The 15,242-nt window shown below is 46.9% G+C and overlaps 1 protein-coding gene across 1 annotated transcript; it reads left to right on the top strand.

The window, feature by feature from the left end:
- Positions 1–8,407: 8,407 nt before the first annotated feature.
- On the top strand, positions 8,408–14,897 carry T265_03800 (hypothetical protein; the record flags this gene model as incomplete). The annotated part of the gene is made up of 4 exons (XM_009168371.1): positions 8,408–8,656; positions 8,748–8,927; positions 8,962–9,102; positions 14,635–14,897. 4 exons carry the CDS (start codon positions 8,459–8,461, stop codon positions 14,692–14,694), a joined length of 579 nt encoding a protein of 192 aa, XP_009166635.1.
- Between the last annotated feature and the right edge of the window lie 345 nt (positions 14,898–15,242).

Genomic DNA, 15,242 nt, shown 5'->3' with positions numbered 1-15,242 from the left:
ATGAGCCTGGATAGCTCTCGATAGAAAGTATCCTTCTCCGCATCAGAACTGCAGTCCGTCGGGGCATAAGCCGACACGACAAACAGGCACCGCTTTTTATGCCGCGAGGCATTGAGCTTGATTGAACTGGATAACCGGACGGCGCAGAGACGACTGTTCACTGGGATCCAATCCAGCAAAGCGCGTTCAGCTCTGGGGCTGAGTGCAACTCCCACGCCATACATTCCACGAGTCATCGCTTCTGGGTCACCAGACACACGGAGGGAGAAATGTGAAAGAGCTGGGTTCATCCTTGGCGTTCTGAGATGCAGAACCACGCTCGGGTCTTGTATGCGTGTTTCGGAGACACAGCATACATCAATTTTAAGGGAGTACAAGGTTTCAGCAAGCATAGCCTGTTTGCCAATTTGACATAGAGCACGAACGTTAAAAGCTCCTATATAGAAAGGATCTCGTGGATTTAGAAAGGTGTTATTTTGTTTAAGGCTTGTAGGCACCTAGAGCATAAGGCCCTTCGGTCAGATGACTGACAGTCAAATGGCCCAGCGACGTTTGCTTGTGCAGTGGGAAGGGGTTGGGGAGGGACATCGGTGGACGCTGAACTGCGCGGGCAAATGATACTTCCCGGTTGCCCAGGCCGAGGTACCCCACCTTGAGCCTTCGACTCAAAAGTCTGGCCCACAAGGCAGTGGGATGACGTAGGGTTTTGTTCGAGGAACCTGACCCTAGCCTCTGACTCAAAAGTCCCACACACTAGGCAGTGGGAGAATGTAGGGTTTCTTTGGGGACCCTGCCCGGAGCCTGCTCGGCTGCAGAGGGTTGGCCTAACCCGAGGGCGCAGGGAAAAAGGCATTACTGTCTCATTTCTGATGCGGCTGCGCACAGCAAGTGCCTTTTGGGCAGCACTGGGATCTTTGGTTTTAAAAAATATATCGACCGTATTGGATAATGAGTCGGCGGTCACGGTCAACCGTTGGGCGATCAGAGTGTGCGGTTTTTGGGGCCGACCTTTTCTAACCCGCCCTTCCTCGGAGGAAGGCAGCATCGCTGCTTCCATAAATATGGACATGCTGGTCGCCTGGGGGAAACACTTTACTGCCTTCACACTACTTTCGCAGGGGACAGTACGACTTTACCCCCAGACCGCCCCGTGCCACGATTGCTCGTAGTGCGGTGTATCGCTGCTCTTGGTCTGACTGCCCCCTTTGGCCCTCCTGGCGTGGTTGCACCTTGTGGAACGAAGTTCCAGCCAGTGTAGCCCGCGGGATCATTGCAGCACTGAAGCCCGACCACCACTTTAAGGTGGCACCTTTAGATCGGGGATTCTATGCTTTTAGGCTTTGGAATCAGCTTCAGATATTTTTTTAAATTATAGCTGTCTGGTTTTTGTCCTTCAAGGCATTTGAGAAGGCGTAAAGTAATATACGATGGATAACAATGCAGTGGTAGCAAGCAGCGGTTAATTGGAGCACCAGCTCTGCTTTGTGTTAAAAGTAGGCGTAAGACCAATCCTGCAATGGCCAGAAAAATTGACGGAAAGTTGAGGAATCCAAAAAGTCTAGCAGTCTGAGCACATTTAATAGTAACAAACAGCGCGTGATGCACCGGTTAATCAGTGAGTTTTAATCTAACGAGGCAGCAGAACCATCTTACGGTGACCTTCCATTGTCTTCAATACATTCCTCAGGCTTCTCGGTTTCTGTACGACCAACCTCGGCTAAACCGGCGCTTAACTGTAGTGGATTTGGTTATTTGCATGTCCTCGCTGAAGTATGGAACGTCGTCGTGTGAAGTGCACCAGTCTGTAGCCGATGAACTCGGTCAGGTCGTTACCACTCAGAACGTATGCAACTTCAATTTGAAGTATCGGCCGTATCTGCTGAGTAACTGATAGATAGTTGGATTTTATTTCAGCAGGTGACATGCCCTTGGTGCCAAAGGAAACTTGCTAGTCCGGATGGGTTCTGGTGCCGCAGTGAGGAAGGGCCACTACGGCGACATATGATTCGCCAGATGGCAGCGCACACTGCTGTTCCGACGCTCTCCGAATGCGGTAAACGTAAATGAAACAAGAGCGGCAAGCTGATTCGGGTGTTCTAAAGCCAACTGATATGTGACCAGTAGGGTCAAGACTTACATCTTACCGATCACACATATTATGTGCACAGGATGTCTGGTTATATGGGCATTTGTGGAAGGCGGACAGTTTGAGCCTCTGTGTAAAACTTTGGCTCGTGTCAGGGAGCATACGAGTGAACCGTATCAAATGAAGAAGTTTGTCTAAGGCAAGATTGCAGCACAAATTCAGGCGGCGATTTTGATGTTCGGCAACACTGTGATGTTGTGCCACCGCCATATTCACAAGACAATCATTTGGCATTCGTGTGCCTCGGTAATGGAGAATCCGCCAACAGTCAACACAATCCACCGTATGCTTTCCCTGGACGAGGCCTCAAAATATGACCTTCTATTTGCCAGTGTTCTGGCACAGCTCCAGATAAGATCTCTAGTTCATGTGCCTCTCTCTTCACGGCCCACCGGTTTCACATCGCCCGCAAGTGATCTGTACATGCACTATCCAGAAAAATTCACTTTGACAACGCGACCAAACGGAAAACACCAACGGCTGCCTGAAAAGTGGTGCATAAACACACGAAAGGTGTCCCACCACCCTGGGTGGCTCGTGCGAGTATCATTATGACGAATAAAATCCATGAGGGTTGACGGCTACGTTCTTAACGTTACCTTTTGACTGACTACGTATATATTCCTCATGTTGAGGCACTTTAGGCCACGGACACCAGGGATGCACTACCATCAAATTGAAACTAGCAAGATGAAGTAAATCAGCATTAAATGACTTAGTTCATTGTGCACACATTCAAGTTCTATTGGATGGTTGGCATCCATACTAGTATATGCACACGCCTCATTTACCGGGCGACGTGGTTTCCTCGTAAACTTTGTTCTCCGTATTCAGAGACCGATCTGTTTCGTGCAGTGGGAGTTATTATTCAACGGCGTCTCCATTCGTCACTTTCCAGTTCACCGGTGTTTAAATACAATCCGCTTGTTCTCAAGACACCGACGCTAACTTCTGGTGGCCTGAGTAAACCTTCGAGTCTGGTAGTGGATCAACTTATGGCTCTGGAACTCGAGAAGATCACAAGTTTCACTGGGCAATGGATTGCTCACGGGCAAATCCTGATACACGAAGGCTCGGCGTTTGTAACGGAGCTCTTGTCGTCGGTTGTTGGGGCAAATCGAGGTCACATCTTAACCCACTTGTGGGACCAGGGCCACTGAATTGTGCTTTTTGAGCTTTGTGACCTGCCAGCCAATCGCGATGATGGTTGGCATGCAACTGATTGCGTGTCATAAAACGTCGACTGACATAAGGTTGAACATTGCCCACTGTTTGATGGCGACCTTTGGACTGCCCCCCCCCCACAAAATGAACACGAATATGATTAAAGTATTTCAATTGCCTAACTTCCGGTTCGCCCACTGGGCGCAAATGTGTACCTGATCAACGACCCGTAAAGAAGGCAAGTTAGAATGTTGAGTTGGACCAAAGCATAGAATCCCAGCGCAACGCGCCCAGGAAGTCCCTGTGTGTTCGCAACCTTGGCTACATGCGGGAGCTAATCGACTGCCGTGAATTAATCGCACAGCAAGCATGTTAGTCCTGAAGAGCTCCATTTGGGGGAAAGAACCCATGATGATTTTACGTGACACCTAAGTGCAGTAGTTCCAGTCCGTTCCTAGCTTAACGAGGCCTATTCCACAGTGTGCATCAGCTATAGGAAATACAACGGTGTGAGTCGCGTAAGCACTTACCTAAGAGAGTTTTGCCGCTGAAATGCTCGCCCTTCAGAGTGGGTACCATTCTCAGATTGTCATCCACCTTTCTCAGAGACATTTCTATAAACTAACTTACATCTCCCCCTAACTTCATTACAATAATTTCTCGCTGCACAATGCGCACCAAGGATTCCTCACATATAGTGACACGACATATGTAACAATTGGAACACCCAATAAATTCAAAATTTCCTCTCTTCCAATGCGCACTCTCGACTTTTTCAAGTAAAGCTGGACACATGGGGGGGGGGCTAATTGAACAAACATCGCGAACACGTAGCCGTATGTTCGTCGCGTGCGTCAGGTATGTTCCGTCAACCGTCAAAGTCGGTCACATCTAGCTAGCTGATTGGGTATCGTGGACCACTAGCCGCAGGTTAGTCGTGTACACCAGTAATTTCGTTCAGCAGTGTGCTAAGATCGACCACATGATCGTCCTGGATGTTTTACCAGTTAGAATATAGAAATCTAGTGCAGTTTGCCACTGAAATTGACTTAGGGGCATGTATCGTCATCTGCACTTCTTAGTTTCCTCAAACATTGCACGAGTTATCCGCAATTAATGAGCATGTCTAGGGAGACGATAACTCAGATTTTGGATTCCCGACATCTAAGAACACAGAATCCAGTGTTTGTCTTTTCAAGCGGGGTAAACATAGCAAAACATAACTAGAGGATTGATACCCCAGCTTATTTTATGTCCGAAGTACATTGTAGACTCTAGAAATATCAGTGTATTACGTAAGCTACAGATCTACCTGCGAATTTCATCCACTGTAAGCGATTTACGTGCGCGATAACTCGTTTCACTGGACACCGTATTTCCAATACGTTGTGTTAAATGGCTTAGCTAAGATGACCCAGGCAGATGATTTGCAGAAAGATTAATCACATGAAGACATTTTTCATTACGGAGGAATAGCAATATAAAAAACCTATTTTTCTGGAAATGGACTCCGTTTTTCGATTGCTGAGTGGCTAAAAACAGTTCTAATTTGCTAAAGCGTTGATTCTTCAGCCTATAACGATTACCTTTTATGAAAACCGCAACTCATATATTTTGCTATTAACCTTTCCTGAAACATAGTCTCGTTGTATTTTATTATTGATATGGACGTTTTTGACTACCCGCATAAAGCTAGCTATCTATCTATGGCCCAACTGTAACACCCTTCCGCTGCCTAGCTGCCATGCCACCCGAAGGGGGCACGAGGGCTGGGATACTGCCAGGTTGCCCAAGCCTAGACAGGGGAAGACGAGTGGCGGAGGTCGGATTCGAACCGCGGACCTTCAGGTTAGTAAATCCGCGCTCTAACCACTTCGGCCATCTCGCCCCCAGTAGTCGTTGCTGATGCATGAAGACTGAGATAGTAGAGTTTGGAAAAATCAAGCCATAGAAAATTTTTCACGGAGTTATCACAATAACCGATGACTGAAAGTGATGTAAGGATGCTGAAACCTCCGTTAAAAACCATGTATGTCTAAAACCAACCGAATCGTCAAAAACACAGGGGAAAGCCCCAAGAAAAAATCGGTTTCGTTTTGGGCTGATAATGATACACCATGGAAAAACTCGGCTGAGAACAGCGAGATGGTCAGTAAGAATAAGCGAGATCTAGACTAGCCAATTCTGCTTTTGGAATTACCAGATAAATTAGATGACAGTTTGATATAGTTAAAAAAAGGCACACGTGAGCGGTCGGCATTTGGCCAGAAGACTTCATAAAAACAAGCCTGCCTGAAGAGCAGGATCTGTGTGAAGTTTACTTTTTGCGGACGACTTGAAATCCTGGAGTTCCAATGCCAGTGCCCTCCAAATGGATGTAGACGCTGCCAAGCAGTGGTCGTTGGACTGCGAACCTTGATCGCCCTTCAGAAGAAGAAATGGCGTACAAAATAGCCGTACTGAAATATGAGAAGGCACCAGGACCGGACGGTCTGTATCCAGCCCTCTTCAAAGAAGGCTAAAATTCCCTGGTGACCCACCTGACAAAGCTTATTATTAATATGTGGGTCGAAGAGCAAATACCTGCAGAATGGGGTATGTCGACAGTTATCCCTATCTTCAAAAAGGGTACACGGACGCTATGCGAAAACAACCGTGGCATCAGCCTGTTAGCTGTGGCATTGAAGGTGCTCTCTGGTCTTATCCTTCGAAGGTTGACTGAATACAGGGAGAGACAGATCCGTGAAAACCGAGCTGGGTTCCGTCCTGCAAGAGGTTGCATCGATCATATCTTCACCCTCCGACAGATTCTGGAACAGCGACACTGCTTCCAGCCAGCAACAATGGTTGTTTTTCTTGATCTGAAAGCTGCCTTTGACTCTGTGGACCGCCAAGCACTATGGCAGTGTCTTTGGAGCAAAGTGTCCTCCATAAATTCTTGCCCCTCATTAGGCCTCTCCCGAGGCCGTGTAAAGGTCTACGGTAAGCTCTCTCCTGAGTTCACAACATCAAGTGGTGTCTTACAGGGTTGTCCTCTTTTACCTTTCCTCTTTAACTTCGTCATTGATACGATCATAGAAGACTCACTGCCAGCCTCTGATGCCTGTGGGGTCGAAGTGCTCCCTGGGCATCCGCACAAAGATATTGGGTGTATCAATCCGTGAATCCGTGAATCGGGATCAAAGCGCTTTCTCTCTTCGGAAACTGCGACGCCAAGCGGCGAAGTTAATCTGAAGTGGGAGGAAAGCAGATGGTCCGACTGTTAAACAAGCTTGGTAGTTAGGTAGACAATACACGGCGTCACATTGGATCCAGGTGAATTGTGGTTAAACGTCATGCAAAACGCCCTAAATGTGATAAATATTAGAGTTGTAATGTCAGGGAACCTCTAAATTTTGAAAAGCTCTTAACTGGATGTTGAAAGTGCCTTTATACAGGATTGGTCTACAATGGTGTTAGCGCTGTTCCTGAGCACAGAGCTACTTGGGTTCTTCGGTGAAGCACAGTTATGTGCAATGCCAATCAGCTTACGTTGCAAGCACACACTTTTGAGAGGCATGCAAATATGTTTAAGGCAGCCCTGGCTACGCTTAATTTACCATCGTTGATTGGGTTCAACCAAAAAGCCAGGAAAGGTGTAATTAATTACATGGCGCACCGCTGTGGAAACACCGAGGTCCGCAAGACTGATTCGCTACTCAAAAGATGAGGCGTCATGTATGGTTGGTCTGTAACAATCTGCACTTTGTGCATTCATGAAGGCAACGCTCCTACCAGTTTTGCATTTTTGGTTCATGCAGCCAATTATTTCACTTAGTTAAACAATGAGGGCTTGCGAGATCCTGTACCTTTTTGTGCAGAAAAGTTGGAAATATGATCGAATAAGGTCGGGTGCATCAAGGCTATGATGAATATGATTGTGGGTACCCCATAGAATGGAAGAATGGTTAGAAGATATGACCATTTCAGGGGGGCCGCATTTTTTTGTTGCACGAGAGTGGACTGTCAATTGAAGAGGAATTCGATGGAGAAAGCAAGCAGGTGGAAACAAGATTAGATAGCGTTCGATGTAGTGCAGTTAAGCTGATATCTAATTATGTGTGAATAAAATGTGACGGAACAAAGAGTTAAGATAGAAGAGAAGCACGAAGGGTTGTGCGGGGCCAAAGCTTATCACCATACCCCCGCACACAATCTCAACTCGCTTGACCACGGGAAAATCCGGGTGGGGACTGAATTGGGTTTCTGACGACAAAGAAATTATAACTGGCTTCTTGTGTCAAATGGCGAGATCAGAGGCTGCTTATGTGGAACTGGATCCAGTTAGTAGCTGTCTTCTGTGAAATCAACCTAGTGGAAAGAATGAGAAGGCCCAAGTTTGAAGGAAGGACCTGAGACTGAGGACACTGCTTACCATCATAAGTGGCCCTAAATAGGGATTTGTCAAGCTCACAGGTGTATCCACAAATCTTCCAGTAGCGCAGTGACTCACAAAGTGTGGGGATTCTCAGAAAGCAGAGCTGCTAACGAATTCCTCTGTAACGGCTCTGAAACTCCGTATGGGAATCCCCTGTTGCTCCATACCACCTAGTATAGTTGAATCGAAACGATAATGTAGCCCATGTGAGTTTACTGGGATGGGAGCATAGAGGATGACACATCGGAGAAAATTCATTCGTTAGAAGGTAGTGGCTATTTAACCCAAGCGGATGCGTCAGAACCCAATGAACGCCCGAAAGAGAAGTTGCATGCCCGAGAAGGCTAAACAACTGAGATAAATTTATTTGAGAGCACGGTTAACAAACCTCGCCAAGTTCCCGTTTTAAAAAGGTTTACAAAACAATCCATGGCCATTGACAGTTCACTTTAATGATCGTATTTGTCGTGGCAATAGCGAAAAACTATCTTTTTCATTGAAGCTGTGGCTACCAAATGCCCATGATTACTACAATCTGCAAGCCTACTGTTTTCTTCAAGATCTGACTTTGCCATGAAGCCGAAAGACTGACCACCCTAAAACACGCTCGTTCATCCTACTACAACCATGGAAATTCACGAAGCCCGTCAGCAAGCTGATTGTTTTACTGACTTGGAAACGCGACAAGCGGGAAATAGTTCGGTTTTTGAAGTTCGGTTCGGATCCTAACAATGGACTTGGGCGCATTGTCTCCCGGCCGGAATACCAGCATTTGTTACGAAATACCGGTTGATGAAGTGAAAGTACGCACGCCGCGAACTCCCCGAACTCCCAATTTGTTGAAATCTCCAAACCGAAGCGTTTTGTGTGAGATAGACCTTGCAGAGCGTCTGTCAAAAGCAGATGAAAGACGGTCGACAGCGTTAAAGGTAGCAGTTCGTTCCTGAAACTGAGTGAATTCCTTTATTGTTGTTTCCCCGATCCGGTTTAGTTGGGTGAAATCTTGTTTGCTTTCTTCAGGAAACCAGCACCAAAAATGAGGAGTATGTACGACGGGCTATGTCCAAATGCGAACAAGAGAGAGAGAAAACAATGAATCGCTCCCTGGAGCTTTTAGAAAACCTTCAGGAAGATATCGAAAAGAAAGCTCAGAGGAGGCAGCAAGTATTAGAGGAGCGAGTGAACGCAGCCAAAAAACAAGTGGGTGTGTTGTCTTAACGACTGTCCTGTCCAGCTTGAAAAGGTAGAACAAGTAACGGTGGCCCGTTCCTCTTCCAAAGAAGTCCTCATGCGCCAAATTGACGAAGACATGTCTAACAAGGAGAACAAAAGACGATCGATCATTCAAAGCATCAAGCAACACTGTCAGCATGAGGTTAGTCACTGCCATGCGCAGGTTGTCAGCTACGTTAATTTTCCGATTCTGTCAATGGACACCTCCGTCCCTTTTCGGTCTGTAGCCAGTTAACTCACCAATATAGCCCCTGATAATTCGTGTTAGAGAATAGAGTCCACAAAGATTTTGGTCGAAACCACTTGGTTCATTGTGATGGATCCTTTAAAAACAGTGGTCTTGAGCTCGGTGTTCACATGTGTACGATGAACGACAGCTGACAGGACTGGAAGGTGCTTATCATGCCTGAGCTCGGGCCGTGCTATTTGTTGCAGGGTGCTGTGATGATGCGTCCTGGTCGCGTTCCAGACTCTCGTCTCAAAGAGATCACACGTCAACTGGGATTGAGTCCGTTGTCTGACTTGTTTCCAGGTGCAAACAATAAAGACTGCGAGATGAAAGTCGCAATTTGAAGAATGCATCCCATACGTCTGCTGCCGTAGCGGCCGAGGTAACGGTGTGTATTGCATTGGACAGTAAAGGGCAAAGAACTGTCAATTATTAAAATTAGGTCTATGAAGATGTCGCTGGCAACTGAACAAGGGGAAAGAGCGAATGTCACAGAGGAAGAAGGGAGGTCGCAACGTAAGTGGATAAGGTGACCCGGATAGTGTCAGCGCGCGACGGCTGGTATGGTATGAGGTTATCCGTAAATTTGCGATATATGGTCTTACTTGGGCTAGAATATTGTCCTGGCGCGCAGGCCAAGACGGGAACGATTGGGGTCCTCAATCGAAGCCTTTGACTCAAAAGCCAAACCGCAAAGCAGGGGTGGTTGGCCTATGACTCACAGAAGCCTGCACGACGCACGTTCCAGCACCCAACCTAGAGGCCGAGGAGACTGCCAGACTAACCACTGAGGCTTCGTGCACTCTTGTGTAGGTCAGTGGGTCATCCGACCGAAAGTTGCTGCCTTGATATACTTGGGTGCTGCAATAATGCTGTGGGATACACTGGCTGGAACTCGGTTTCACGATTTCCACCCATGTCAGAAATGCTAAAGGGAAGCAGCTAGTCCCCGTACTATGAGTAATCGTGCTACGAGGCGTTCTGTACTATTCTATGAGTTACATGTATGAACGCAGGTAACCAGCACGTCCTTACTCTCTGCGACCTCGGATCAGGTCAACCCGCTGCAGCCTAGCAGAATATTGAGTCATCAGCTCCGGGAACGATCCCCAAAGAAAACCCTATTAGCCACAGCCTTGCGGGGTCATACTTTTGAGTCGGAGGCCAGGAGAAGGGTCCCCGAACAAAAGCCTACATCCTCCCAATGCCTTGTGGACCAGACTGCGTGAAAGCTCAAAGTGGGGTACCTCAACCAGACCTCTTTCCTCGGCCTGGGCAACGGGTAAGTATCGTTTGCCCGCACCGTTATTTGTACACCTCTTCCCACCACACAAAAAATATTGCTGGGTCATTTGACTGTCAGCTATCTGACCGATGAGCGTTATGCTCTGCGCTGCCTATTGACAATAAAATTACATCTTAAATTCACGAGATCATTTATACGCAGATCTTTTAACGTCCGTGCTCTGTCAAAGTGGCAAACAGGGAATGCTCACTGAAACCTCGTACTCTACAACTGATGTATGCTGTGTATCTGAATCACACCTACAGAACCCAAGTGTGGTTATGCTTTGCAAAACGCGAAGGTTAACTCAGCTCTTTCGCATTTCTCCCTCCGTGTGTCTGGTGATCCACAAGCGATGACTCGCGGAACATACGGCACAGCCCTCAGCTGAACTGCTTCGCTTGATTTGATCCTGATTGCAGCTCCCGCCTGCAATGCGCAGCTACCTACCCCGCCCCCCCAAATCATCGGTGAACGAAACTGCGGCAGCTACAACCACTGTACGACGAGTACGCGGTTTCTACAGCTGACGATGATGATGATCACAGGAAGCAGCTGTCGTTGCGCCCCCCGGTTATCCAGCTCAATGCCTCGACATGAAAAGCAGTGATTGTATTTAGTGTCGGGTTACGTCGCAACAGGCTACGCTGAGAAGGATACTTCCATTCGAGAAGTATCCGGGGTCATTCGTCAAGCAAGAATTACTGACACTATCATCCTTGTTAGCGATATGAATCTCCAAGTTGGTTGTCCGAGCTCCTTGGAATCACATTTGGGCCGTCGATTCGCAGTCGATACTGGTCGGTCGAGCAACGGAGAGCGACTCTTCCAGTTGTGTGCTGGTAATGGATTGTTTCTGGTCAGTGTGAACTTTCAGCATAATTGTTTGCATCGGGTAGCCCCGTGGCGACCAATTGCAAATCAGCCATGGACCCAGTTGGATCACGGCCGTCAGCTCCTAGGGCATTTCCTCAGATGCCCAGGTCGCAGACGATATGGCTGTTCTTGGGTCCAACAATGCCTTCGATGCACAACTCCCCTCATCTCCTCAATTAAAAGTTCACCGACAAAACTGGCAGCTACAACTACTGTACGATAAGTACGCGGTTCCTACAGCTGATAATGATGATGAGAAGTGTGTAGACGGAAAAATGACACGTACGCCTCCAAGCCATTTACATCGAGGGTTCTAGCTGAACATAGTCATTAATTTTTAGGTCCCATTCTAGGAGTCTACACGACTTGACAGAAGACAAGCGATGTGTATCTTCATGTTTCAGCGCTACTTAATTCTACCGCCTCGATGCTCCCTTTCACTCTGCTGTGCAAATAGCCTGCCGTGAAATTATTTGTGTTGTAGTCCTCAAAACACGTATTGACCGTCGGGGTAGATGGTTGATGGTCTACGTCATTTCATCTGCACAGCGTCCGTAGGAGACGCATCGTCACACCTGAGCATTACCCACTCACCGCTGCCACAAAACGCGAGATGCTTTGTAGGTAACTTTAATCCGATGAGATGGCCCAAGTGGTTAGAGCGCAGATTTACTGACCGGAAGGTCCGTGGTTCGAATCCGACCTCCGCCACTCGGCTTCCCCTGTCTAGGCTTGGGCAACCTGGCAGTATCCCAGCCCTCGTGCTTCCTTCGGGTAGCATGGCAGCTAGACACTGAAAGAGTGCTACAGCTGAATGCTTTCTTTAATCTGATGAGGCCGTATTTCACGTCCGTGTTTGTTGAATGAACCGACGCGTTACAGACTCGATCTTTCGAACACCAATTTCTGAGGACTGATTTAGATGGCGTTAGATCTCCTTCGGCAGGTACGTAGACTGGTCAGCCGTTTTTAGTTCGTCATCAGCATTGAAGAGCGTGGTTGCGGTTACAGACCGGTTTACCCTCTGTGTGATAATCGTGTGTTCTATACTTGTTGTATTCCATCATCGGCTGAGGACAAGTGCGTGCTTTAGTTACCGAATCCTGCTGTCCACGCAAAACTCCACGCCACCATCCGTACTCCTGGACTGTGCGCTAAAAAGAATGCCATTTGCAGGCAGGCAGAGGCAGTACATCAATAGTGACACAAGCTTCATTGCCGCACAACCACGAAGTTTATTCGGTTTTATTTGAAGCCTTAAATTAAAGAGAAGGAAATGGTGGATGTAAGAAGGGCCTGTTGCTGGCTTGTTCCAAGCGTTCGAAGGTGTCTACACCTTAAGGCGTTCAGACAAGCAATTTGGAAAAAACACATCGGTTAGCTGCAATGTCTCCAGCCAATTACCACCAAAGACCCCACCTTTGAAGGTATACCCCATCAACAATACCCAAACTCTTCGAAATCTCCGTCAATCCCTTCTACCAAACTATACGTTTGCGTCATTTCGGAGGCACGGAAAACAATACATCTCGGTAGACGGTAATTTGGAATGCGTAACACGTGGCCGAGCCACCGTATTTGGTGCTGGATATTTTCCGCGACTGAATTTTCTGCTACACAACCAAATACCTATTTCTAATTGCCTCGTCAGAAATTCGTTGACACCATCCGACTGCAACAAGGCGTCTGACTCAAGTGTTCCAGAACTTGAAGACGACTCGAACCATGTGCCCACAATAGCCCAGTGATATACCGTTTTAATGCCACAAATTAGCAAACGTAATTCGGGCCTCCGAAATTCGTTCATTGACTTCCGTCGAAGCCAATACAACTACGGCATATGTAGCATTCCTCTCAACTTCCAACGCTTCCTGAATTGCAGCTGGCATGTTCGAAAGCATTTTGAACGCGCAGTAATCTTGTTGATGTGGTCAGTCCACCCAATAGTGCTTGTCTTTCGTGTTCGTTCTCAAAGATGGGGATTATGTCATCCACGTACTTCAGGCGACAGGATCCTCAGTTCAGTTCACCTCACAAACCGTTCCTCGAGATGCAGTGCTTCCAGTTGCTGCAGCTTTCAGTGGTGATAAGAAAAATAGAGGAATGAGAGCCACGCATTGAAGGCTCAATTAGTCCATTCCTGTCGAATTGCTAGGTTTGTCCAGTATGACGAATTGAAAGTTGCGCAGTCGCGGTCGCCATCCGAGAAGATGGCATTCATCAGTGCGACTGAGTTGGCTGGTATGGACTTTCACGCTTCGTTGCCGGGTCATGGGCTGAACTTTCCCGGATTGTCTCCATCTGACAAGTTTAGTTTTTACTAGGGGACGGTTCTAGGGCATTCAAGTAGCGTGTGAAGCTCGACCAACTGGTCTGTTGACTAGGTCCTCAACAGTAACGATTTGAACATCAGATTTTCGAATATCTCTTAGGGTTTGCCTTGTAATTCCATCTATGACGAAATTGAACAAGACTAGAGAGAACGGATATCCTGGCTGGACGTCACTTGTAGAGAAGCTTTTAGAGCGCTCGTCATACACTCACACCCAGTGGTACGTGATTCATCATCATCATCGACCCCATGACATCAGTGTTCAACACCGATGCTTCCTTGGTAAGTAATTACAGAGAGAATTATTTTAGAAAATTTCTCGAACATCTTATGTTGGGCAGCTATGGTTAAGGGGACCGATCGGTTATTGTCATCATCACCGTCGTCATGTTATCGGTGTTCAACAATGGTGATTCCGTACAACCCTGATTTATTTGAAAGCTTTATTTTGAAGAAAACAAAGCTGGACGGGAAGCGTCTTACTGCTTACCTACCACAATCGTTCCGAAGTGCCTACACCTCCAGATACTCATTCAACTGGATAGAAACTGACAACTGGAACGTCGCTAAAGTCGACTAGCAGCTATAACTCGCCGTTTCCAACCAGGTGCAGTGAGCGATATTCACATCGCCGCACACACCTTGTTTAATGAGATACTTTATTGATACGATTTTACTAGCCAATATGTGTTTGAAGGCGATTACAACAGACGATTTGGGGGGGGGGCGAAAGTTGACTGCTGGTAACCCATTTATGTCCAGTCTTTAATTTACATGAGTTGTGCTGCTGGATCTACAAGCGCTTACGAGAGGGACTAGAGAGGTAATTAAAAAAAAACGACAGTTGGTTCTTTTACCCTGATAACATCAGTGCCAATGCTGACATTGTTATGCTGATAGTGACGGCTATCTGCATTCTTTTTTCCACATACTTTCGTTTCTTTTTTTTCAGACAGAAAAAGTGGACCGAGTCAGATCTCGTCGTTCGATGAACAGTAGTAACAGCAACTGAATTACTGGGTGACCATTTAGAGCTACTTTAATGAACACTAACCAGTCGCTCTGCGTGACACTATACCATCCCTTTTCACTTGTCACAAATTCGTACACCCGTTTCCTTGATACAAGTGGAGCATTTTCTCCAATTTTCTTGTAACAAACATGTTCTTGTTCTACTCACTGCTGCTGATGATTGTAAGAAAAAAGTGTTTCCATGTCACAGTTGACTTCACTCTACGAACTCCACTCTCCTGGTTTAATTCGGCTGATATATGATGCCCATGGATCAGAGCATTATTGGCAAAACACTCCGCCACGAGGGTACATCTGTTTCCATCAGTGAGCAAATTTATTGAACAGGTGGTGTCTTAGGCAATTATTTCACAGCATATGAGCCCATGGATCAGAGCATTATTGGCAAAACACTCCGCCACGAGGGTACATCTGTTTCCATCAGTGAGCAAATTTATTGAACAGGTGGTGTCTTAGGCAATTATTTCACAGCATATGAGACATCTCGCCGTTGTCGTCCGATGCGAGCAATGAACTAAAATGAATATA

The sequence above is a fragment of the Opisthorchis viverrini genome, assembly GCF_000715545.1.
Source record: "Opisthorchis viverrini unplaced genomic scaffold opera_v5_56, whole genome shotgun sequence".
In the NCBI taxonomy this organism is placed as follows: domain Eukaryota; kingdom Metazoa; phylum Platyhelminthes; class Trematoda; order Opisthorchiida; family Opisthorchiidae; genus Opisthorchis; species Opisthorchis viverrini.
This window is presented reverse-complemented; position numbering and strand designations above follow the sequence as displayed.